The 21,222-nt window shown below is 36.3% G+C and overlaps 1 protein-coding gene across 2 annotated transcripts in view; it reads right to left on the bottom strand.

Moving 5' to 3' along the window:
• Positions 1 to 21,222, bottom strand: part of ACER3 (alkaline ceramidase 3) — a 186,817-nt gene that overhangs the window by 88,484 nt on the left and 77,111 nt on the right. For both annotated transcript variants that reach the window (XM_039228793.1, XM_039228792.1), the window contains exon 2: positions 16,368 to 16,478. In XM_039228793.1, the coding sequence (XP_039084724.1) occupies positions 16,368 to 16,455 (88 nt within the window). In that variant the 5' untranslated portion in view covers positions 16,456 to 16,478. The remainder of the gene's footprint in view (positions 1 to 16,367; positions 16,479 to 21,222) is intronic.

Raw genomic sequence — 21,222 nt, 5'->3', positions numbered from 1 at the left:
CCTAACCACCTGAGTCCTCAAAAGCAGGAAACTTTGGGAAATGGGACTTTGGAAAAATGCTCAGAGATGTAAAGTTTCTAGCTCTGAGGATACAGGAAAGGGGCCATGTGCCTAGGAATGCTACATAATACTAGAAAGGGACCATGAGCTATATAAACTGGAAAAACAAAGGAAACGTTCTCTCTTAGAGCTTCAAAACAAAACAAAACAAACAAAAACCCACAGACCTGCCAACCTTGATTTTAGCTCAGTGAGACTTGTATCAGAATTCTAATCTACAGAACTATAAGATAATAAATTTATTTTAGTGTTTTAAGCTACTTAATTTTCTGGTGCTGTGTTATAGTAGCAATGGAAAACCAATATGATTGAGGTGCATAGGTGGCTCAGTCAGTTAGGTGTCTGACTTAACTTTGGCTCAGGGTCATGATCTCACAGTTCGTGAGTTCGAGCCCTGCCACACAGGGCTCTGCACTGACAACATGGAGGCTGTTTGGGGTCCCCTTTCTCTGTCCCTCCTCAGTTACTCAGTGAAGAAATAGTAATTAAAACCTCAGTGAGATATCACTACACACCAAACCAGAATAACTGAAAGTAAAAAGACTGACAAGTATGGGCAACAAGGTGGAATAATTGAACTCTCAAATATGGCTGGTGGGAGTATAAAATGGTTTAATCATTTAAAAAATTGTTTGAGAGCATGCCTGAGTGGCTCAGTCAGGTAAGCACCCAATTTCAACTTAGGTCATGATCTCATGGTTCATGAGTTCAAGCCCTGTGTCGGGCTCTGAGCTGACAGTTCAGACCCTGGAGCCTGCTTTGGATTCTGTGTCTCCCTTTCTCTTTCTCTCTGCTCTTCTCCCACCGTGCTCTCTCTCTTCCAAGAATAAGTAAATGTTCTAAAAAATAAAAATAAAAAATTGGCAGTTTCTAATAAATTTAAATGCAGAACTACCCTATGACCTAGCAATTCTACACCTAGACATATATCTAAAAGAAATGAGTGTCCATGTCCATCGAAAGACATATACAAGAATATCCACAGAATCTTTATTCACAAAAGTCCCAAACCAAAAATAACCCAAATACCCATTAACAGAAAAATGAGCAAATGAATTGTATCATATTCACACAACAGAATATTACATATCAATAAAAATGAACTACTGATATAAATAACACAGATGAATCTCAAAAACATTACATCAAGAGAAAGAAGCCAGATGCCAGAGTACATATTCTGTGACTCCACTTCCATAAAGTTCACAAACATGCAAATTAAAATATGGAACTAGAAGTGAGAATAGTAGTTATCTTTGGAAGGGTGTTGACTGAAAAATGGTACAAGGAAACTTTCTGGACTAACTAAAATGTTCTGTATCTTGATCTGGATAGCGGTCACATGGGTAAAATCTCATTGAGCTTACGATCTGCATGTTTTACTATACATGAAATACACCTCAATGTTTAAAAAAGGAAGAATTGGGAGGTGGAAACCTCTTGTCTGCTGTGCTCCAAATACACTTTGCCCATCAAATACTCCCACATAAGTGATTTGCTTTAGTACTATTCATACCGTTTCTGGAACTAGAACATCTATCCATGCCTCCAGGCAGGTTAAGGAACAAAGAAATGTTCCACAGATAGAGGAAAAGAAAGAATACAAAATAACACGATAATAGTGGATAGAGATAATATGGTAACTGAAGGGAGAAACAAAGTAATTCTGTTTAAAGGTTTCTATAGACAAAACAGTGGAATGTCTGGACAGCAGACAGAGGTTAAGGTATGTTAAACAGAATGGAGCTACACCAATAATAATAGACATGACATCAGAACATAACATATGTTTCTTAGAACATAACTGTCTTATTGTCTTATTCTGGCTCCGGCCTAAAATATTTAAAATAAGTCACAACTGAGGCCACAAAAACCAGGTAAGAGCCAGTACAGCGGCCTGCTTTCTACCTTAGGCTATTTCTTACCATGCTTTCTAGTGGCCCACTTTAACTTTCCACCAGGCTACTTTCCTGGCCACCTCATCTCCTCACCTCCTGTCCACGGACTACACATGCTACTTCGGAATCTGTGGTTCCTGCTTCTCTGGTTGAGCCTGTCCCTGGGTTATGGCTACTAGGCTGGACATGTTCATTCAAAGTACAGGCATATAAAACCACAACTGCATATGCACAAAGATTAAGAAATATTAACCCAAACCAAAAATATTAACATCTTTTCTGTTCGGTGATCTTACTATCACACTACTTTTTCAACAAATTGGAAAAAAAGATCATTGATGTTTCTGGCAATGTCTGAAAAATTGAAACTAATTTATTGTAAGTTACAAGCAGGTTATAAAATGATTTCTAAAGGTCTTTTCCACAGCACATTGATTTTATGTCTGTTTCATTACAAACTGTAATTGCTATAATCTAAAAGGTTATTCGTCTAGTTTATAGTCCGCTCACTTTTCCCTAGACAAAAGGCATAATGTTCTTAAGATCATTTCAAAGGACTTTGATTTATTTGGCCTGGCAGTGGCAGACTGGAGGTAAGATCATAACTGAACTTAAGGCTATTCCATGCAAAGAATTCTCAATGGTCCTTTTCACAAGGAAATGACTTTGTGTCTCTGTGACATTTCTACTTCAGTAACTTTCAATTTCAGCACTGGACTTAGAGATAATAAAGATCTATATTTATGTTTTGACTATTTTACAACTTTTTTTGTTGTTGTTGACAATTACCTACTTATTTAGATAAACTCACAACAATACATCTGTATAAATACAGATTTTGTAAGTTTGGAGGTAAAGAGAAAAATTAAATCTCGTGAAAGAAAATTAAATCTTGTGAAAGGTTTCTTTTGACATGGTTCTATTTTAGATTATGCACAGTTTTAAATTACTGGTTTATGGCATAATGACTAAAAGCATAGAGATCTGAGTTCAAGGTATTGCTCACCATTTACTAATTGTGTAATCATGGTCAAATTACTTCTCAAATACTCACTTATAAAATGAGGTTAAAGAGTTTCTTATAGATTGTGGAGAATTTTAAATGATATAATATAAATTAATATACTTACCACAGAACCTGGAATATTATAAATGCCCTATAAATGATAATTATTTTTGTCTCTTCAAACTCCACCAATGTTAACAGCAAATTTTATGGCCTCATAAAAATTATTGAGTAAGCCATACTCAAATGAAGCTTGGAAAATTCTAAAAGTCCCAACATCAAACATTAAATAGTAACCAGGCAGGCAGAATTTAGCTTCAATAACTTGTCTTTGCTTTTCAATTTATTCTCCTAGTTTTATTATGTGGCAAGGAGTATTAAACTCATTCGAATTATCATCTCTCTATATAAGTCATTTTGCTGGTTTCAAAAATATTTACTTAAAACAAATACTGGGCTCCTATTCTCCCTTCAGTTTAATAGCATTTCTACTTTTTCTAACAGACTTATTAGAAAGATAATCAGAGGCGACATCTTTGATTCTGCTATTGATGTTACGAGCATCTCTTCCTTTCATAAACTATAGAGTACAATACAGTAGAAAAATAACCAAAAAGAGAAAGACTTTTAGACAAAGGGACTGGGTAGTTCCAAAGTAGCTTTAACTGGGAATGGTAAATTCAACTGAAATCAGGCTTACCAGAAGAACTGGCAATCACTCAGGGACACAGGATGGGGGAAAAAAAATAACATTTTTAATTCTTAACTTCTTTAAATTCTTCCTCATTGTACTTGGTATCTCTTCTTCCTAACACTGAACACATCCCTCAGTACATACTCAATTATAAAATTATTTAATACCTGTCTCTGCTGCTAAATCAGAAGCTCCAAAGAACAATGACTGGAGAATGATACCTAGTACATAATAGATTGTCAGTAAACATTTGTTGCATCAATTAGAAAATGACTAAATACTTAGTGGATTTAGGCTCCAAGCCAGAACACAATATACCTCATAAATAACCAACAATCTGTCCCTAATATGCTTCAACACAATACCAAAGTCCCCAATTCTTTCGTTTTTTAAAAAAATTTTATTTATTTTTGAGAGACAGAACATTAATGGGGGAGGAGCAGAGAAAGAGGGAGACACAGAATCCGAAGCAGGCTCCAGGTTCTGAGCTAGCTGTCAGTACAGAGCCCGACTCAGGGCTCGAACCCACGAACCGAGATCATGACCTGAGCTGAAGTCGGACGCTTAACCAACTGAGCCACCCAAGTGCCCCTCCAATTCTTTCTTAAAATCTCCCTCAACTCCAAAAATTAAGTGCATCTCAATTAAGTAGTTATTAAGGATTTTTGATCACAAGCTTAAAATATTGAAAATCTTGTTCAAGTATTTACTAAATGTCCTTGGATTTGTTAATCAAATTTCTACTTCCAGATAAAGTTTGCTCTATGTGTGTGTATGTGTGTCTCACAATACACATACATATTTTTAGTGGGGAGACTTATCTCAATGAAAAATTCAAACAAATTTATGTATGAAAAGAAGTCTTAGCAAATATGCCTGATGTTCAAGGTGTGTAAAAGAAAACATTAATTCATTCATCAAACATTCTCACGTGTTTAGTTTGTACCAGGGATTGCTGAATGCCAGAAATCCAGAAGAGTAAGACTCAGCCCTGCTTTCAGGAAGTTCAGAAGGAACAGACACTTAAAAACAGATTATGACAGTTAATATGTACAGTGATATGACCGCAATCACAAAAGGAAGAATAAGGTATAGGAGTAACACAAAGAGAGATTGTTAGGTCAGCAAAGATATCTTTCCTGTAATTATTGTCCATATTTGTTCCTGTATTTGCTTACTCCAAATCTATTGTTTACTGTTAAGCTGTTTGGTATTCTGGCATGCAGACAATGAGTACTCGATAAATCTATTTAAAAAGTAAACACTTGGGACGCCTGGGTGGCTGAGTCGGTTGAGCATCCTACTCTTGGTTTCAGCTCAGGTCATGATCCCAGGGTCATGAGATCAAGTCCCATGTCGGGATCCATGCTGAGGTTAGAAACTCCTTAGGAATTGGGGCGCCTGAGTGGCTTAGTTGGTTAAGCGTCCGACTTTCGCTTAGGTCATGATCTCGCAGTTCGTGGGTTCGTGCCCCGTGTCGGGCTCTGTGCTGACTGCCGGCTCAGAGCCTGGAGCCTGTTTCTGAGTCTATGTCTCCCTCTCTCTCTGACGCTCCCCTGCTCACGCTGTCTCTCTCTCTCTCTCTCCTAGAAATAAATAAAAATATTTAAAAAAAAAAAAAAAAGAAACTCCTTAGGAATCTCTCTCTCTCTCCTCCTCACCTCCGTTGCTTATTCCGCTAGCGCTCTCTCTATAAATTGAATGAATGAATGAATGAATGAATGAATATAATATAAACCCTTATTTTGAAAATACTTCAAGATATAGCATAATTTATAAAACCATTACAATGAACTCCTATAGAATCTTAACCTACATTCACTAACATTTTGCCATATTGTCTTTCTACATACATTAAAAATGTACATAAATACAATAATACACACATTAGGGTTATTTGGTTGAACCATTTGACAGTAAGTTGGTGACACTATGGCCTTTACCCCTAAATTCTTTACCACGTATCTCCAAACAGGAACATTCTTACATAATCACAATGCACTGATCAAATTCAGGAAACTTACATTAATGCAGTATTACTTCTAATAGAGTCCTTATTCAAATTTCACTGATTTGCCCAATGCTGCCCCTTAGACTTCCTTCTCTGCATGCTGCAAATCCCATATTGCACTTAGCTGTTAATCTAGAGCACTTCTTCAGCCTTTCTTTGCCTTTCATGACTTTAACAATTCTTGAAGCAAACAGATGAACTGTTTCACAGAATGCCCCTCAATTTGTTTGATATGTGTGTGTGTGTGCGTGTGTGTGTGATTGTTTCCTCATCATTTGATTCAGGTTATGCGCTTTTGGTAGAAATACTGTATAAGTAAATCAAAACCACACTGAGATACCACCTCACACCAGTCAGAGTGGCTAAAATGAGCAAATCAGAGAACTCGAGATGCTGGCGAGGTTGTGGAGAAACTGGCACCCTCCTACACTGTTGGTGGTAATGTTAACTGGTACATCCCCTCTGGAAAACAGTGTGGAGGTTCCTAAGGAAACTAACAATAGAACTCCCCTATGACCCAGCAATAGCACTGCTAGGAATTTACCCAAGGGATACAGAAATGCTGAGGCATAGGAGCACATGTACCCCAATGTTCATAGCAGCACTCTCCACAATAGCTAAAACATGGAAAGAGCCTAAGTGTCCATCAACAGATGAGGATCAAGAAGATGTGGTTTATCTATACCATGGAATACTACATGGCAATGAGAAACAATGAAATCTGGCCATGTGTAGCAACATGGATGGACCTTGAGGGTGTTATGCTGAGCGAAATAAGTCAGGCAGAGAAGGACAAATATCATATGTTTGCACGCATAGGAGGATTAGGAGGAACTTGACGGAGGAACAAGGGGGAGAAGAAGGGGGTAAATGGTGGGGGAAAGGGAGAGAGGCAAACCATGAGAGACTCTTGAATGCTGACAAAAACTGAGGACTGATGGATGTGGCGGGGAGGAGGGATGGGTATGGAGGAGGGCACTTGTGGGGATGAGCACTGAGTGTTATGTGGAAACTAATTTGACAATAAACTATTTGTAAAAAAATAAAAAAAAAAAGAAATACTGTATAAGTGATATTTCCTCTTCAGTGCATCACATCAAGAAGAACCAGTTGTTAGTCTGTACCATTATTAATGATGTTAATGTTGATTACTTGAATAAGGTGATATCTGCCAGATTTGTGTTGTTGCCATTTTTCCATTTGTAATTAATGAGTAATCTGTCAGAAGATACTTTTAGGCTGTGTAATTACGTTTCCCAAACACTTTCATCCAGTATTTTTGGCATTCACTGATGATTCTTGTCTCAATCAATCATTACTATGATGGTTGCAAAAAAAATAGATGGATTAAAAAAACCCAAATCTATCATTCTGTTTACAGTTATTAGCTGGCAATTCCACCTTTTAGAAGTTTTTATTTATATTCCAGTTAGTTAACACAGTGTGATATTAGTTTTAGGCATACAATTTAGTGATTCCACACTTCATACAATACCTGGTGCTCATCACAAGGGCCCTCCTTAATCCCCATCCCCTATTTCACCCATCCTTCTGCCCCCTTCCCTCGGGCAACCATCAGTTTGTTCTCTCTAGTGAAGAGTCCGTTTCTTGAGGTGCTTGGGTGGCTCGGTTGGTTAAGCTTCTGAGTTCAGCTCAGGTCATGATCTGACAGTCTGTGAGTTTGAGCCCCACGTCAGACTCTGTCCTGACAGCTCAGAGCCTGGAGCCTGCTTCAGATTCTGTGTCTCTCTCCACCCTCCCCTGCTTGCACTCTGTCTCTCTCTCTCTCAAAAATGAGTAAACATTTTTTAAAAATTTAAAAAACAGAGTCTGTTTCTTGTCTTGGCAATTCTACTCTTAAAAAGGGCTTCCCTTCTCATACCATTTGTTTGCTTATTAGTATCAGTACAAACTTGGGGATTCTTTTTTTATATCATGAATTGTAACCCAATTCTGTCATTTTTCATTTGGAAATGCAAACTGTCCTGGTTTGACCAACTGCCCTCTGTGTTATTTTGACATGATTCCCTCACTTTTTGGACACTTTCTTACTTTCCAGCATGACAAAATGTTCCAGACTGATCTTGTAGTCTCTTCCCTCATCCCAGAAATCAGTCATTTCTCCAAGAAATCATCATAGGAAAGATTTTTAGAAACCAAAGCCTCCACACTAGATGTGTTCCCTGCTACTTAAGACTCAATGTTTCCAGGCCCTTTCCTAAGATAAAACATGGGAAATCTTTTTGTTTAATTATGCTGTTACCTCTAACTCCAAATCCAATACTGCAGAGTTCTTCCCTGTTTTCCCTCATCCAAATTTTTATCTCCTTTCTTCCACATGAGAACGCTCACCTCCAACAATACAATTTCAACATATTTTCTCATTTGCTTAATCCTAAAAGACATACCAAAAAACCCCTTCAGAATTGCTATATTCATACCACTGCAAATAATAAATAATAAATAAACAACAGTAAATAAAGTTAGTAAAGTAAGGTTCAAGATATTGTTGAATTTCCTTTTGTTTTCAAACTTTCAGATATGTAATGAAAATAACATCCAAAGTTAACTGGCTTGATACTTCCATTTTCCTCCTATGTGGTTATGTTCTCCATTTGATAAAGGGTATGGTACTTTTCTTTTTATTTTGACTATTTTATTTTATTTTAAGGTTTATTTATTTTTGAGAGAGAGACAAAGTGTGAGCAGGGGAGGGGCGAGAAAGAGGGAAGCAGGCTCCAGGCTCTGAGCTGTCAGCACAGAGCCTGATGTGGGGGTTGAACAAACAGTGAGATCATGACCTGAGCCGAAGTTGGATGCTTAACAAACGGAGCCACCCAGGCGCCCCTTGACTTTATTTTTTTACAGAAGTTTTCATTTCACAACAAAATTGAGCAGATATTTCTTATATAACCCCTAACTTCCCCTCCCCATGCATAGCCTCCCCCATTAGCAACATCTCTAGAGGTGCATTTGTTATAACAAATGAACCTACATTAATACAACATTATCACCCAAAGTCCATAGATTACACTACAGTTCACTCTTGGTGTTGTACATTCTATGGGTTTGAACAAATTTATAATGACGTGTACCCACCATTAAGGCATCACAGAGATATAGAATACAGTTTCCCTGTGCTAATAATCTTCTGTGCTCTGTCTATTCATTTCTCCCTCCCCCCAATTCCTGGCAACCAGTGATCTTTTTTACTGTCTCCATAGTTTTGCCTTTTCCAAAACATCAGGTAGTTGGAATCATACAGTATTTAGGCTTCTCAGACTGGTTTCTTTCACTTACTAATGGGCATTTCAGGTTCCTTGCTATTTTTTGTAGTTTGATAGTTCACTTCTTTTTATCACTGAATAGTATTTCATTGTCTGGAGGTACCACAGTTTATCTTTACCTAAGAAAGGAGTTCTTGTTTGTTTCCATGTATTGGCATGATAAATAATGCTGAATTAAACATCTGTGTGATTTTTGTGTAGACCTAAGTTTTCAACTTTTTTGGGTAAATACCAAAAACAATGACTGCTGAATGGTATCATGAGATTATGTTGAGTTTTGCAAGAAACCACCAAACTGTCTTCCAAAGTGACTGTACCATTCTGCATTCCTACCAGCAATGAATGAGGAAGTTCGTGTTGCTCCACATCTTCAATGATATTCGGTCAGTGTTCTGGATTTTGGCCATTTTAATAGATGTATAGTGGGGTCTCACTGTTATTTTAATTTGCATTTTTCTGATGACATATGATGTGGAGCATCTTTTCATATTATTTTCCATCTGTATAACCTTTTTTGTGAGGTGTCTGTTAAGGTCTTTGGTTCACTTTTAAACCAGATTGTTTCCTTACTGTTGAGTTTTACATTTATATTTTATATACAAAGAGTTCTTTATATGTTTTGGATAACTATTCTTTATCAGATGTATCTTACACAATTTGTTTTTCTTTATATTCAATGTCAGGGTACCTCCCCTTAATTTCTACTACTTCTGTTCTGCTTGATCTAATTATATCTTTTTGAGCATTTTGAGTATGTGAAATCATACTATGGTTCCAAAAATAAAAATACAAGAAGGTATACTCAGAATATGTTTCCCCTTCCTCTATCCTTTTACATATACTTTTACACTCTGAATCTTTTACTTTTTTTTTAATGGTTTTTTTTTTTTTTTTTGAGAGAGAGAGAGAGAGACAGAGTGTGAGCAGGGGTGGGTGAGAGAGAGAGGGATACACAAAATCCGAAGCAGGCTCCTAGGTCTGAGTTGTCAGCACAGAGCCTGACGCGGGCTCAAACCTACGAACTGTGTGATCATGACCTGAGACAAAGTTGGACAATTAACCTACCGAACCACCCAAGCACCCTGACACTCTGCATCTTATAAATCCTATATGGACTTTTTATTTAAAGCTAATGTGGGCTCTTAAGTTGCAATAAATATCCACATGTCCATTTAATTGTGAATTACTAGATATATGCCTTCACAGAAAATTCTTTAAAATGTGAACATTGAGTTAAGGATAATTACATATATAATTGGGTTAGATATTGCCAAATTCACCTATAAAAATGTTTTATTCTCACCCGCAATGTGAAGAGTGCCTATTTCTCCCACAACCTTGCCAAAAGTGTGTTGTCAAGTATTTCACTTCTGCCAATCTGACAAATGAGAAATAATACATCGGTAGAGTTCTCATTTGCATTTCTCTTATTATGAATGAACTGATTATCTTTTCTTAAATATCTTTTCAAAAAAATATCTTCTTTGGAGAATTTTCTGTCTCTGACCACTTATTTCTATTGGACTTTGGTGCTTTATATCCTCAATATTTAAAAATCACTTTTGTATTAGGGATATTAAACCTCTACCTGTAGCGTGCATCATATTTTCACCACTTGGTCTTTTCCTCTGGACTTTGCTTATGGTTTTTGTTTGTTTGTTTGTTTGTTTTTGCCAAGTCAAAGTTTTTATTTAATTGGACATTTTATTTTATTACATCTGGATGTTGAATCATAGTTTCCCCACACGCTAGATACAAGAATTCACACGCTTTCTTCCAGTATATACAAGATTTTAGTTTTTATAATTAGGTCTCTGACTAAATTAGAACTTACTCTAATATAAGGTATACATATATCTATTCTATGTTCTTCTAAATACCATTTATTAAAATATTCATCTTTGTCCCAGTAATCAGAAATGCAATCTTTATCATATACCAAAATGTAATATGGACTTGGGTCTATTTGGGACTTTTTTTTTTAAATGTTTTTTATTTATTTCTGAGAGAGAGAGAGACAGCATGAGCAGGGGAGGGTCAGAGAGAGAGGGAGACACAGAATCTGAAACAGGCTCCAGGCTCTGAGCTGGCTGTCAGCACAGAGCCCAATGCGGGCTCAAACCCATGAACTGTGAGATCATGACCTGAGCCAAAGTCGGACGCTCAACCAACTGAGCCACCTAGGCGCCCCTATTTGGGAGTTTTAAAAGAAAAATTCCATTGTACTATCTACTGGAATACAAGCACTATATACTATTTTACCAATGTAGGTTTTATAGCATACTTTAACATATAGGAGGACTGGAATATCCTTAATAGCAATTCTTTTTCAAAGACTTCCTAGACATCTTTGCCTGTTTATACTGTCATAGGAACTTTAGCATCCATCTGTCTAATTCTTGTGCCAGGAAACAACTTACCAGTATTTCTATTAATATTATTTATTTCAATAAATTAATCTAGACATAACAGACATCTTTAAGTTGTCTATCCAGAAACAACTTTTTGTTTATTCAGATTTACTCTCATGGCATCAAAAGTGGTTTAAAATTTTTACACACAGATTGTACATTATTTCTTATTTACTTTATTCTAGATACTTTATTTTGGGGGATATTTTAAATGGGGTCTTCTTTACTATTATACCTAATAGGATAAAGTTTGTATATATGAAGGTATTGCCCTTTTTTTTTTTCTTTTTAATATGGAGAGAGCACATGAGTGAGGGGAGAGGGGCAGACAGAGAGAAGCAATCCCACAACCCTGGGATCATGACCTGAGCTGAAATCATGAGTCAGATGCTCAACCAACTGAGCCACCCAGGTGCCCTATGGCTACTGCTTTTTATAATTTTAAACCTGATACCTCACCAAATAGTTGCGTTATTTGAGTTAGCTTGATAATTGATTCTCTAGGTGAGAGTTTTCAGAAATACTATGCTGTTTGTAAACAGAGATAGTTTTCTTTCCCAATTCTTACGCCCTTAATCATTTTCTCCAGTAAAAGTACACTGATTAATATCTCTAGTGCTTCTAGTGCTTCCACACTGAGTAAAAACACTGACTTTAGGACAGAGGTGTGTATATTACCATGTCAAGACAGTATCCATCAATTCTTATTTTCTTGAGTTTTCTTTCTAATCAGAAATGAGTACTGAATTTTGACAAAGGTTTTTTCAGCATTTATGAAGATGATCACATGGTTTTTCTTTTTGAATCTGCTATTATAATAAATTGTATTAGTGAATCTCCTCTAAATTTCAATGATCCTGGACTCTAGGTAACAAACTCAGTTGTAATGGGTTATTATTTTCCTAAGACAGGGCCGGATTCTATTTATTATCTACTACTTTTTAAAATAAGAAAATAGAGGGGTGCCTGGGTGGCTCTGTTGGTTAAGTGTCTGACTTCAGCTCAGGTCACAATCTTACTGTTCATAAGTTCAAGCCCCACATCGGGCTCTGTGCTGACAGATCAGAGCCTGAAGCCTGCTTCAGACTCTGTGGCTCCTCTCTCTCAAAAATAAAAAACATTGAAAAAAAATTTCAATAATAAAATAAGAAAACAGTCAAATAAATTTAAATATCTTGTTTAATAACTCAAAAAAAAAGTTTTTAAAACCAAAAGTTGTTTTGTTGTTTAAGTTTGGCACAAATTGATTTGACAGTAAAACCTGCCCTGACTGGACATAAGGCTATTTATAATAATTAGTTAGCCTAGTTAGTTTCTGAGTTCGACCCCTTTTCCCCCTCTCTCTCCCCATCTCTCTGCCCCTCCTCTGCGCCCACTCTCTCTCTCAAAATAAATAAATAAATTAATAAACTAAAACAAAAACTGCATTTTTTCTACTTATTAGACCATATAATGTCCATATATTATCCTTTCACCCTAGCCTACCTATTTTAGCCTTAGATCTATACCTAAATATATTAAAGGCTCATCATTAGACATTTCCCCAAAGGGTTCCCCTAGTTGGATGAGCATCATTCTCCAGTACAATGCAGTCAGCAGAACATTCTGTGATGACAGATAGTCTGTATCTGCATTGCCCGACAGGGTAGCCACAAGCCACATATATATTGAGCATTCAAAATTTGGCTAGTGTGACAGAGGAACAGAGTTTTACATTTTATTTAATTTTAATTAATTTAAATTGCCACTTGTGGATAATAGCTACTAAATTTGTGCAGTACTCACGGATTCATCAAGAAGGAGTCCTGTATAGAGGTGAGAGTACTTGCATATGTAAAATTATCTTTCTATAACCTGGAGAGCTAAAAAACCAACCTGAACATAAAATCCATGCCTTACACGAAAAATGCTGTTCCACTGGTGCCTTTCTTTGTATGTTGCTGATGAGGTCAAACGCCAGCATAATTTATTTGCCCGACTCAGTAACCTGGTCTTTTTCACTAGAGTTTTAAGGATTTTTTTCATTATTAAAATCCAGTTGTTTTACTAGGCTATGTTTTAGAATTAACCGTTCCAAGTCAGTTTTAAGAGGCAAAAATGGACCTTTCAACATGCAGATTTCTTTCCTTGTTTTTTCATTTCTAAAAAGTTGCTTGAGTTATAGTTTTAAATATAAGATCTATCTCACTGTTTTGTTTTTCTTCTCCAGGGAATCCAATTATATGTTTGAGATCTTTGCTGAGTCTCTTCCATTTCAATCACTTTCTCTCTGACACTTTTTCTTTAACTCATTTTCATTCTTCTGCTTATTTCTTGGCCTTCTTAAATAGCCCTTATTAAATATTCAACACACTGTAATTCAGCTTTAATATCTTTCCTAAGTTTAATCAGTTCTAATTTTCTCTCTTTTGGGAGAAGGGAATGTTACTAGTTTTTAAATTTTTGATTCTTTTCTTTGTTTGAGGCTACTTAATTCATTTTGGAGTTTTATGCTACAGCTTCTTTTTGCTTTGTAATTAGTTGTGGGGGAAGAATATACATGAGCCAAAAACTTTTTGATCTTCTTTTTCTGTTTTCTTTTTACAATAATTTTGTTTGGACTGCTTCTTTTGGTCCATTTTGTGGAAAGAGTAAAGATTTGGGTGGCTTAAAAAAATTCCTAGTTCAAGACTGCCCTCTTCTGTCAGAATAGTGAGGTTCAGTGTCCTTCTTCATATGCTTACTTGGGGAGTAGGGGACTGGAGGGGAGGGATCTGATGTGTTTAGTAGTTCTTTTGTTCCTATAGGATTTTAATTCCTCCCTCTAGCTTCCTTCTTTCCCTTCACTGAACCCTCCCCTTTTCTATTTATCTTTTTACTAGAAGTGGTACCTTTCTAAAAATGCCACCCTAGGTCTTACACACTTTTCAGATCCTTTACCTTTAATGGGTACTGTGATCTACCAGACCTTAGACTGCTTTCAGAAATTCTGCATTTACTGTAATGCTTTCTCTTTCTATTTTTTGTTTTGTTTTGTTTTCATACTTGGGCTTTCAACCCCTCACCTCTTTTCCATGCAGTTTTTCAAACCCCAAGTCTACAACATCAAAGATACTTCTGTTGGAATTTGGTGTTTATTCTTATTTAAAAATGATTTCAATTTCAATAGTATTTGTTTTCTCATAGTAGAGTTGAAAGTGCTGATTAAGTATGGTTTTATTTTCTTTCTTAATCTGTATGGTCTTCTGGGAGGATGAGTATACAAACTCTAATTTAGGAAGACATCATTATCCCAGGGAACCTGGAAGTCCTTTCAGTCTTTTTATTCTTATTGTTATTACTGACTCTTATTTGTCAGTATTTTATAAATGTTCTTTTTTTCTTTTTTAAATATTTATTTTGGAGAGAGACAGACAGTGCAAGCAGAGGCGGGTCAGAGAGAGAGGGAGACACAGAATCTAAAGCAGGCTCCAGGCTCTGAGCTGTCAGCACAGAGCCTGATGTGGGGCTCAAAACCACAAACTGAGATTGTGACCTGAGCTGAAGTCAGACACTTAACAGACTGAGCCACCCAGGCACCCCAACATTCTCTTTTTTTTTTTTTAAGTTTGTTTATTTCAAGAGAGAGAGCATGTGTGCATGAATGAAGGAAGGGCAGAGAGAGAATCCCAAGCAGTCTCCATGTTGACAGCCTATGTGGGTTTGATCTCACAAACCATGAGATCATGACCTGAGCCAGAATCAAGAGTCAGATGCCTAACCAACTGGGTTAACCAACCAGGCATCCCATATTTTATAAACATTTTTAAAACATCGCAGGAAACAAAGCAAAGAGTTAAGTTTGCGGACAAGTCTTCCTTTTGAAGTAACTTTCTTAAACATCATGCATATAAGAAACAGATTCAGAAATTAAAGTCTCTCATATACGACTAGTCTAATAATGGTAAAATCTCCTAGGATAGGAGTTTTTGCAGTAATTAGAAGTCCTTTCTGCCTACATGTAAAAATACCTACTTTGGGCTAAAATAAAAGAAATTTTGTTTAGAAGGTTATATAAAAGAAATAAACTAAATAAAATAAACTTTCTTATTTTTGTCTTTATGATGATAATGCAAGAAAATGACAGATTTTCTGATCTTACACTCTGGTAAAGTTCACTTTTCCATCCATTCAATACTTATTGAGGACCACTAAATTGCTAGTCAATAGGGATACAAAGATAACTAAGACACAGTCCCTGACTCACACACAAGTAGAAGAATATGAGTAAGTTGCAGAAGATCAGATACAGTACAATACTCTTTACAAAAAGTTTGAAAACATGCAAACCATACTCTATATACTTTTAAGTATATATATATATATACACACACATATATAGTAGTATAAATACAAAAACATGTGAGAAAATGATAATGAAATTAAGTATAGAGGTTAACTCTGGGAATAAAATCAGGCAGGACTATGAATATAGCTTCAATCTCATCCATGACAGTTTATTTAATAAAGAAAAAGGTCTGAAACAATTATTGCAAATTACTAAGATCTGACAAAGCTGGATAGTAAGATATCATGGGTATATTTGTTATCTCTATTCTGTAGGCTTGAAATATTTTAATTTTTAAAAAGCTATTCAAAATGCAGTTCAATTTTGGGGCACCTGGGTGGTTCAGCTGGTTAAGCATCCAACTCTTGATTTTAGCTCAGGTCATGATCTCATAGGTTCAAGCCCCGTGTCAGGTTCTGTGCTGATGGCATGGAGCCTGCTTAGGATTCTGTCTCCTTCTCTCCATCCCTCCCCTGCTTGCACTCCATCTCTCTCTCAAAATAAATAAATAAACTTAAAAAAATGAAGTTGGGTTTAAAAAATGCAGTTCAATTTACTGGAGTTTTAAATAGAAGTTTTAGAACATGTTCAATTTGTGTAATAACATAAAATTAAGAACCAATTTAGGTATGAATAAGAAAAACAGCCCATCTGAATATTGTACATCATTTTTCATATGAAGTGTTACACATACCTGTGAGTGCTAAATAAGAAGCAATGTACCGCTTTTCCAGTCCATCTCTAACACTCTGAATTGCACCAAAAATTGGAGGTATAATCATAATCAGGTTACTCACTGTATTCCCTACAGGAGAAACACAAGAAAATAATTATATTAGTTAATATCCTTTTAAGTAAAAAATACATGCTCTTGGCCCTTAATAAAAACTAAACAGGTGAATTCTCAGATAGATGGTGGAAACATATTTACAGGGTGCCAAAGGAAAATAATTCTCTATTGAATACAAATTTTGTGTAAGAATCTGATTGAAATAAAGATAACTTTGGGGGTAGCTGGCTGGCTCAGTCAGTAGAGTATGCTACTCTTGATCTCACAGTTGTGAGTTCAAGACCCGTGCTGGTATAGAGATTACTTAAAAAAATGAAATCTTTTGGGGTAACTAACTGGGTGGTTCAGTCAGTTAAGTGGCTGGCTCTTTGGTTTCAGCTCAGGTCATGATCTCACAGTTGGTGAATTTGAACCCCACGCCAGGGTCTGCATTGACAAAGCAGAGCCTGCTTGGGGATTCTCTTTCCCTCTCAAAAAATAAACTTAAAAAAATTATAATAAAATAAAATCTTAAAAAAATAAAGATAACTTTTGACAAGTGAAACTGTTTTTCAATCAGAACACCCATTAAAGAAATTTCTAAATTCTAAAGGTAAAAAAGATAAATATCTCAAAAAGAACCTCAAAGATATATGAAAAATGAGTGGAAGGTAGCCCTTTGCACCTGAGAGTGGTACACAGATACAGCAATGAAAAGATAAAATATAGAATTGTGTTACTTTTGTCTATTGAATCAAATAGCAATAAATTGAGGTTTGCCTTTTACAGGTGTTTTTAAAATTTCAATTATGGTAATATTCTTAATTTCTAGTTTCTAGTAAAATATGAAAAGCAATGGCTCATCATTTAATTTTTGTTCCTGTCTTTCACAAAAACAAACTTCAAACATGAAAAGCAAAGAAACAATAAAAACCCAATAGCAGAAATACGTAGTAAAATGGAGGAAGAAATGGATAAACTATTTTATTTCTTTTTAAATGTTTATTTATTTTGAGAGAAAAAAAGAGAGAGTGTGCAAACAAGGGAGGGGCAGAGAGTGAAGGAGACAGAGAATTCCAAGTGGGCTCCATGCTGAGAGCATAGAGCCCAACATTGGGCTTGATCTCATGAACTGTGAGATCATGACCTGAGCCGAAATGAAGAATCGGATGCTTAACTGACTGAGCCACGCAGGTGCCCCTGGATAAACTATTTTATAAATTGATTCTTGGTAGAATAAAGTGGCACAAAACATTCAAAATCCCAAATGAATGATTTTCAACATAGGATCTGTTATCAAGACAAGTATCAATCAAAGGACATACACAGTACACTCTACCATATACCATATACATTTTTCTCAAGTACACATGGAACATTTTCCAAGACAGAGCATATGTTAGGCTGTACATTCTCAACAGACTTGAAAAAGAGAGATAACGTACAAAGTATCCATCTCCCTCAACCACAATAGAATGAAGTTAGAAATAAGTAACAGAATAACGAGACTCCTGGGTGGCTCAGTCAGTTAAACATCCGACTCTTGATTTTGGTTCAGGTCTGATCTTATAGTTTGTGAGTTTGAATCCTGGGTTGGCCTTTGCACTGACAGTGCAGAGCCTGCCTGGGATTCTGTCACCCTCTCTCTCTGTCCCTCCCCTGCTCACTTGCTCGCTCGTTCTCTCTCTCTCTCTCTCTCTCTCTCTCTCTCAAGCTAAGTGGCTGGATACATTACCACTTAGCTAAGAAAACTACATTTCCAAGACCTCTTTGCAGTAAGTAAGTAAGTAGAAATCTGGAATAGTACTTTCAAGAAAAATGGAGGTTGCACCCTTCTTGTCTCCTCTTTCCCTTTTCTGCTATAGGGAATGTGGATGCAATGGTTAAAGTCATCTTGATCTCTGAGGGGATAATGGGGACCTAAATCAACTTTGAGGAGGAAGACCTTCCTCTGCCCTATGGTCCTCTGGCTGGACTTAGAGTCAAACTGACATGAGACAGATTATCAGGAGAAAATCAAATTTGGTAGGTGTCTGTATGGAGAATCCACATAGACATGAAATTCCAAAGACAATAAGGCAACAGGAGTTAAAGAAAGGGACAGGGTCAGAGGACACAAAGGGGATAGAACATTAGCAAGAACTTGAAAGATGTTTGGAAAAACAAGGTTGCCTTATTATGCAGGTAAATTCCTTAGGCAAAAGGGAGTCTCTGTTAATAGCTCTCTTCCAGTTACAGGTTCTCCTTTCGGATGTAAATTTAGCAGTTGCAGCGAGGCAGAGAGCTTTCCCTGCTTCTGCTAAGTTTCAATTACTTTTAACTCAAAATAATCTTTATGCCAAAGTGCCCCATCTTGGGCAGTCTGGCAGCCTGGCCTGGGCCCCTACACTAAGCTTGGCTAAGCAACAAAATAAAGAAGCTTGGGTCCCTGATATCCTGGAGCTGCCATCCTAGCCCCAAACTGCCTTTCTTCAGACTGAAATAAATCTACATCTTGTTTAAGGAATTAATTTTCACATATTTGTTACTCACAGACAAACCTAATCCTAACTGATGCAAAAGATGTCCTTAGTGCACCTTATTTCATTTGAATTAAAAATGCTAACAGCCTTTTCTCTGTGAATATACAGCTGAAACTGAAACTGAAAGACAAATGCCTACCTCTGAGTCATTACACTTTCCTAACTTTAATGCTGTTACATGAATGATAAACCTAAATTAATACAAATTTTTTATGAAGACTTTTCATTATTTATTTTAATAATGTTAAAATGCAAAGATAATTATAAAAATTAAGTTAATGTCTTATGTCAGCTCCTTTTAAAATTATAGTTGACACATAATGTTCCATCAATTTCAGGTATACAGCACAGTGATTTGACAAGTCTATACATTATGCTGTGCTCACCACAAGTGTACCTACCATGTGTCACCACACAATGCTAATTACAATACCATTTCCTATGCTGTACTTTTCATCCCTGTGACTTATTCGTTCCATAATTGGAAGTATCTCTCACTTCACCCATTTGTCCATCCTTCCTGGCAACCATAGTCTGTGCTTTGTATTTATGGAACGGTTCTGGCTGTTGGTTTTTTAAATACCACATACAAGTGAAACCATTCATTATTTTTGTTTCTTTGAGTTATTTCATTTAGTATAATACCATCTAGGCCTATCCATGTTTTGAAAAATGGCAAGATCACAAGATCACATTCTTTTTTATGACTGAGCAATATATATACATATATCCATATATATGTATCTCATATCTTCTTTACCCATTCATCTATGGATGGACACTTGGGCTACTTCCCTATCTCAGCTGTTGTAAACGATGTTGCAATAAACAAAGGAGTGAATATATCTTCTCAAATTAGTGTCTTCATTTTCTTTGGGTAAATAAATACCCAGTAGTGGATTATAACTTATTTAATATATTTTTTGAACTTTGGGTATTTTTTAAGTATAATCTCTATACCCAACATGTGACTTGAACTCACAACTCTGAAATCAAGAGCTGCGTGCTCTACCATCTAAGCCAGCCAGATGCCCCAATGTTTCTAATTTTTCGAAGAACCTCCATATTGTTTTCCAGGTTGCATCAATTTACATTCTCACTAATAGTGCATGAGGGTTCCCTTTTCTCCACATCCTCGTCAACACTTTTTATTTCTAGTCCTTTTAATTATAGTCACTCTTGCCTTTTCATTTTGTTAATGGTTTCTTTCCTTCACTGTGAAAAGCTTTTCATTTTGATTTAGCCCCAATAGTTTATTTTTGCTTTTGTTTCACTTGCTTGAGACATATCCAGAAAAATGTTGCTAAGGCTAATGTCAAAGAAATAATTGCTATATTTTCTTCTAGGAGTTGTATGATTTCAGGTCTTATATTCAGGTCTTAAGTCCATTCTGAGTTTATTTTTGTGTATAGGGTAAGAAAGTGTTCCAATTTCTGGCCCCTGGGTGGCTCAGTCGGTTAAGCATCTGACTTCGGCTCAGGTCATGATCTCACGGTTCATGAGTTTTAAATTTTCATCAGTGAGTTGAAGCTCCATATCTCCTGAGCAGGAGCCCCGCTTTGGGTGAGTCCTGCTTTACTCTCTCTACCCCTCATTGGATTCTCTCTCTCTCCCTCTCTCTGCCCCTCGCTTACTTGCACCCTCTCTCTAAAATTAAAAAAAGAAAGAAAGAGAAAGAAAGAAAGTGTTCAGGTTTCATTCTTTTGCCTGTAGCTATCCAGTTTTCCCAGCACCATGAAGAGGCTTTCTTTGCCCCATTGTGTATTCTTGCCTCCTTTGTTGGAGATTAATTGACCATATAAGCGTGGGTTTATTTCTGGATTCTCTATTCTGTTCCAATAATCTATGTTTCCATTTCTGTGCCAGTACCATACTTTTTTGATAAACACCATATTCTTTTTTTTTTTTAAGTTTATTTATTTTTGAAAGAGAGTAAGAGAACACGAGCAGGAGAGGGGCAGAGAGAGGGGGCACAGATTATCAGAAGCGGGCACTGTGCTGACAGCAGAGAGCATGATGCCAGGTTCCAACTCAAGAAACATGAGCTCATGACCTGAGCCAAAATCAAGACACTTAACCAAATGAGCCACCTAGGCACCCCATAAACACAATATTCTTAAACAATCAATGGGTCAAAGAAGACATCACAAGAGAAAGTAGAAAACACTTAGAGATTAATTAAAACAAACACAACATACCAAAATTAATTAACTTATTAATTAGACACATAAAACAGCACTAATGGGAAACTCATAGCT

This window comes from Hyaena hyaena, unplaced genomic scaffold, assembly GCF_003009895.1.
Source record: "Hyaena hyaena isolate Hyena2069 unplaced genomic scaffold, ASM300989v1 scaffold_34, whole genome shotgun sequence".
Lineage (NCBI taxonomy): Eukaryota > Metazoa > Chordata > Mammalia > Carnivora > Hyaenidae > Hyaena > Hyaena hyaena.
The sequence above is the reverse complement of the archived record's forward strand: the minus strand, read 5'-3'. Positions and strand labels throughout refer to the sequence as shown.